Source organism: Marmota monax, unplaced genomic scaffold (genome assembly GCF_021218885.2).
Source record: "Marmota monax isolate L192 unplaced genomic scaffold, Marmota_monax_Labrador192_F-V1.1 WCK01_AAM20220418_F8-fsc00044, whole genome shotgun sequence".
Classification (NCBI taxonomy): domain Eukaryota; kingdom Metazoa; phylum Chordata; class Mammalia; order Rodentia; family Sciuridae; genus Marmota; species Marmota monax.
Genome location: NW_026695198.1, coordinates 15,513,899 through 15,519,898, shown reverse-complemented (window position 1 = coordinate 15,519,898; position 6,000 = coordinate 15,513,899). Strand labels below are relative to the sequence as shown.

At 41.2% G+C, this 6,000-nt stretch overlaps 1 protein-coding gene across 1 annotated transcript in view; it reads left to right on the top strand.

Annotated features, from left to right (window-relative positions):
- Positions 1 to 5,383: 5,383 nt before the first annotated feature.
- The window catches only part of Vxn (vexin), a 28,226-nt gene continuing 27,609 nt past the window's right edge, over positions 5,384 to 6,000 (top strand). Inside the window, exon 1 of the mRNA XM_046428547.2 lies at positions 5,384 to 5,940. Coding sequence (XP_046284503.1) covers positions 5,874 to 5,940 — 67 coding nt within the window. The 5' untranslated portion in view covers positions 5,384 to 5,873. The remainder of the gene's footprint in view (positions 5,941 to 6,000) is intronic.

Sequence of the window (6,000 nt, the reverse complement as noted above, 5' to 3'; positions counted from 1 at the left end):
TTGTAGACCCACTGTGCAGGGTTGTGGGGCTCATGTCTAAAGTGACTGGCTATAATAATTGGCACATGATGGGGTTTGAGAGGTGCAAAGTGAATGGATGAACACTTTAAAGTGTACAAGCCAGAAGGCATAACATAGGCTTCCATTCAAGAGTTGCCTCCCCTCCATTTGGCCATGGGAACAACTCCAGATCTTCGGAATCAGAAAGACTGTCCAGGCATGTGGAAGTTTACCAAGATGCTTAGTGGGTCTGATGGGCAGCTAGGCAATCACAGAAACAAATCTTAGATGAGGACCCCATGAACAATGCTCTTCTTTACTCTGTTCACAGAAGGTTTTCGAACTTTAGTGAGGATCAGAATCCCCTGAAAATCCTTCCCACCCTGGAGTTCTTGATTTCGCAGGCAGGATGGGGTCTGAGAATTTGAAAGTCTAATAAGTTCCCCAGAGATGCTGATACTGTTATCTGGTAACAATATGAGGACCACTGTGCCACATCCAGAGCTCTTGACCTTAGCATATTTTAACACCAATGTGCTTTTAAACACCTATGCCTGTGGCCTAGATAATTGATTTGATTGATTAACTGAACTAATTGGATTTAAATAGTCTAGGGGAAGATCTGAGCTCCTTATAATTTTAATGCCTTTAGATCGGGACTTCTGTTCTCCTTGAGTAAACTATTTTCTAATTCCAAAGTGTGCCTTGGTACCAGCAACACCCCAACCTAGACTGTTGGAACCAGAATCTGCATTTTAGTAAGCTCTTCAAGTGATTTTCACACATGCTAGAGTTTGAGCACAGCCTAAGTTTCAACTTACATGTAACTTCCTCAGAAAGGACTTATTTTAGCTGGGCATGGTGATGCACACCTGTAATCCCAGGGGCTTGGAAAGCTGAGGCAGAAGGATCACAAGTTCAAACCCAGCTTCAGCAATTTAGCAAGGCCCTAAATAACTTAGCAAGAATCTGTCTCAAGGAAAAAAAAAAAATTAAAGGGGATGAGGATGTGACTCACTGATTAAGCCCCCAGGAAAGAAAGGAAGGAAGGAAGAAAAGTTTTCTTCTAGTTTCTTTGGTGGGGTAGATCTCTGGAGCTCTCAGGTTGGAGAAACACAAACCATTCAGTGCTTCCCAGTAGCCACTCAAACAAGTAGGAAGCCTTTTGCAGAGTCTGTGGGAAAGAAAGTTGTGTATTGAAACCGATCTGCTTTTTGAAAAAGTACAGAAGCCAAATGTAGAAATTGCCATAAATGGGCACCCACATGCAACCAGCTTGGAACCCTCAGCAGTGAATCCTTGAAACTTAGGGGAAGATCCCAGACCAGCTCAGACCAAACTCGACCTTAGGTTTAGCCTCATCCTGGACCTGGGTTGTCATGTGGTATATAATCACTATTGTATGTGGATTATACAGTTTGCATTCTAAATGAGGACTCAGCCTTTACCCCTCCAAGGATTATCAAGTACCAGGGCAAGGAAGGGGCTACCTAACATGGCACAAAAGCCAAACAGTATTATTTTGGCAAATATAAAAATGAATTAATATAAAGTATTGCCAAGAGTGAGGGGAATAAGCATTTCATATTCTAGTTGGTGAAAGTGTTCACTCAGAGTTGAGGACGTAGCTCAAGGGTAGATCACTTACCTAGCATGCACGAGGCCCCAGGTTTGAAACTCTGAAGGAAGGAAGGGAGGAAGGGAGGCAGGAAGAGAGGGTTAACTGATACGGAATTTTTAGAAGGAAATTTGGGGAACTCCCTCATAACTTAAACGTGTATAAGTTATGACCTACATGTCATAATGTAGCCTTCAGGACTGTTAGGAGATGTGTGTAAAGACACATACTCAAAGATGCACTTTGCAGCATTGTTTCAAATCTTTTTAAATGGAAATAAACTAGATCTAACAAGAAAGGAGTGCATAAGTTCCTTTAATTCAGAGGTCTCCTACTTTATTAAAAGAATGACAATTATATATGTTGTGCACATGTATATGTAGTACAACTCCATTACTGATTTCCAAAAATCACGTATGCATATATCTATATATATTTACAAATAAGCATGAAAAACACTGCAAGTAGACACTCCAACCTCCAACAGTAGTTGCTTTTAGGGAGCAGGACTATGTTGAGGGAAGTAAGCTTCACTCTTTCAGTATATCTTTCTATAATTTTTGAATTTGGTATAATTGGTACTAATTTTATTATTTAAAAAATATTTCAAACAGGTTAAAATTATTTCTTAAGACTATTTTTCTCCAAGTGTTTCCTTACATCAACCCATTTAATTATATATTTCAGGCTCATTAATTAGATATAATATGCTATCATTGATTAGGTTTCAAATTTTTTTTTTTAATGTGGTGCTGAGGATTGAACCCAGTTGCACACACGAGAGGCAAGCACTCTACCTTTCTTTCTTTCTTTCTTTCTTTCTTTCTTTCTTTCTTTCTTTTTTTTTTGGTACTAGGAATTGAACTCAGGGGCACCCAACCACTGAGCCACATTCCTGGTCCTATTTTGTATTTTCTTTAGAGACAGGGTCTCACTGAGTTGCTTAGTGCTTCCCTTTTGCTGAGGCTGGCTTTGAACTCTGTGATCCTCCTGCCTCAGCCTCCCAAGCTGCTGGGATTAAAGGCGTGCACCACCACACCCGCCTTAGGTTTCAGTTTTGTTAGATAAAACCTAAACCAATCTGGACTCCTTGAAATTAAATCCAGGTAAACCCAATTGGCTTTTGGATTTCCCAAAGCATTCTTAGTTTCAGTTTAGTACCAGGTCCTGGGAACTCTATTTGTGTCTTTTAACCCTTGCACTTTAATATTGCCTCTTACAAAGAATAATATTTTTAAAAAGCCCATAGATTCCTTTTTAATAAATTGTCACTAACCAGGTCTCCCAGATTCTGTAACTGATTGTATATTTTTATAAATGTAAAGACAGATGTTCACATTTCATTTTGCTAAATTTCACCCTGTAGATTTCAGTACTCCATTCTGATCTGTTAACATAATTTTGGGTCTTCACTTTTATTACACTAGATACTCCCCAAGTATTACATGGCCTAAAATTTTAACCATTGTGAATATAAAATATTCAGACAACAGACACAAAGAAATGTTTTAGACAGTAGAAACCTACTTAAATTTAACCCAAAGGAAATTTGTCGGATGGAGACAGATATCTCACTAACCCCAAGATGGGAATGAATCTTAGCCTGGGAGAAGCAACGCAGGAGACAGGCCATACTGTCTCATCTTTTTTTTTTTTTTTTTTTTTTATATTTATTGTTTAGTTTTCCGCGGACACAACATCTTTGTTTGTATGTGGTGCTGAGGATCGAACCCGGGCGAGCGCGCTACCACTTGAGCCACATCCCCAGCCCCTTTCCATCTTATCTCTGTCTCAGTCCCCCCACACCTACCTCTCATTCCTCCCAATACTTCTCTCACCCCCCACCCCCACCCCCTCCCTCTGGTCTCTGCTTGAATGTCTGCAGGACTACAGACCCACCAAGTATGGGCCTTGGTGTAGCTAAAACTCTTTACCCTGAATTTTTATTCAGGACCCAGGCACCTTCCTGATCACCAATCCCAGGCACAGTATTTCTACTGGCTTCTCCTCGACTTTACCCCAATCAGCCAGAAGACCCATGTTGGCAGCAGGTCCACCTTGGCCCCTGGAGCCCCTACCTCCACTAGTTTGTTCTGCATGCCAGTGTGGCCAGCTCACAAGGCCATGGCGAACTTGCGGTTTTTCTGTTCCTGCTTGTCCGTCTGAGACATATGTATCCCACGGGAATGCCTTGACCTTTTCTGGTCTGATGGACTTCTTGTTAAGGGAGGTTTCGGTACCTGACAATAATAGATGTTAAAACTAAATTTCTCCCCCCTCCCTCCTGCTTTTGGGTAGTTTTCCACTTCTGCTGCTTGGGGTATAAAAAAAGGTGTGTTAGCAATAAAGATTATTGACTCCTGGATGAAGAACCTTGGTGTCCTGTGTGTCTTTTAACCTCGCCGTCCCTCGCCGGACTCGGCTCCCTTGGCCGGACGCGGCAGACCCACCCTGATATTCAGAGTTTACACCTTTCCTTTGGCCCCAAACCAAAGCCCAGGGTCAGTTTCCAGAAAGCAGTACATTGAGTTTGATGTCCACTCTGGGCCAATCGAATCCAAGGGGACAAGTCCAAGCAGAATAAACATGGCTTCCCAGACTATCCTCTGTGGCTGGGTGCAGTCCTCAGAGAAAGAGATGTAATTTGATAACCCCCTGATGAACAGTAAATGGCCCAAATTTGTTAACTATAGAAATATCGGTAGACATTCACTCCACGTCTAAGATGTGTATGAAGTCCATCTAAATTCTACATAAGGGCAAGGCTTCAGAGGTACAGGACAGAGTATAATTTAGTGGTTAAGCATATTAACTTTAGAGTCAAGCTAGTTATGTATTCCTAATTCTGCACAAACTAGCTTTTATTTTTTAATTTTTATTTTTTGGTACCCGAGATTGAACTCAGGGGCACTCAACCACTGAGTCACATCCCCAGCCCTTTTTGTATTTTATTTAGAGACAGGGTCTCACTGAGTTGCTTAGTGCCTCACTTTTGCTGAGGTTGGCTTTGAACTCTGAGTCCTCCTGCCTCAGCCTCCCAAGCCACTGGGATTACAGGCCTGTGCCACCTTGCCCGGCCTTCAAACTAGCTCTTTTAATCTCAGGAAAGTTAATCTCTTTATGCTTCAGTTTTCTCACCTATAGTATGGCAAAAATAATAGGTCAGTTCATGGGGTAGCTTTAGATATTAAATGAGATTATATATCAGGCTATGTAGCTCAAAGAAAGCATTTCATTAAATGGTAACTCTCATTATTAATATCATTATATCACCATCAGTATTATTAAGAAGTAAAGTTGTAATGATGTAATAAATGGCTTTGGTTTGGCATGATACATTTATTAACCATAAGCTTATTTTTCATGTGTATAGATATAGATATTGTGGAATGTATAGGGAACGTATAGAGTATGCATAGGATATATAGGATAGTATATAGCACATATGTGATAATACAATGTAAAAATAAATATGTAGGATAAATATAGTAGGATATGTAGGATAATAAAAATATGCCCTTCCTGTAACTGGGTTCCTTGAGTGGGAGGGGGACACTGCCTGTTCCACATCTCTGTAAGTACCTGAAGCATTGCACAAGGAGACACTAAACACATGATTCATAGAAATGTCAGCCTTGTCATGTAATGGCATGAGGAGAAAATACCCTAGAGAAACAGTCCTTTTGTTTAAAATAGAAACTTTGAAGGAAGCCAACTTAACACATGACAACTGAATGTCTAGTTCCCCTGGAGTGGGAGTGGTGGGAAACAAGTCCCTTCATTTCTGGAAATGAGAAGGGGAATTACAGGTATCCAAAAAGCCACATTTCTTTTTTGGTGGAAACAAATTCTCCAGCCAAGCCAGGCACCGACAGAGTAGGCGATTTCACTTCACCGTCACTTCACAAAAGACTTCCAAATTCACTGCGGCAGACACCGCAAAATATAAAAAAAAAAAAAAAAAAAAAAAAAAAAGTTAAGTACATCCTAGCTGGGAGGAGACGGAAGCCTCCACGTGGAGCTCAAAGGTTTGCAATAATAGGATTCATTAAAAAAAAAAAAAAAAAAAAAAGACAGATGGGATTAGAAAATGTTGCAGTGAAGACTGGAATGAGATGAGCTCACAGCCCCAGCCTGTCTTTTGTGGACCTACACAATGATCCGGAGAGCCAGACTGGATTAGGAAACCTCGCGACTAGGGGACCAGAGACAGGCTGCCGGTTCCCAGACACTTGGAGGAGAGAAGGCTGAAAGGATGCATCAGATCTACAGCTGCAGCGATGAAAATATAGAAGTTTTCACCACCGTGATTCCTTCCAAGGGTGAGTACAATTGCCCTTGACTGGCCCTCACCTAGCGTGGCATCTGATGCGGGAGGGTGA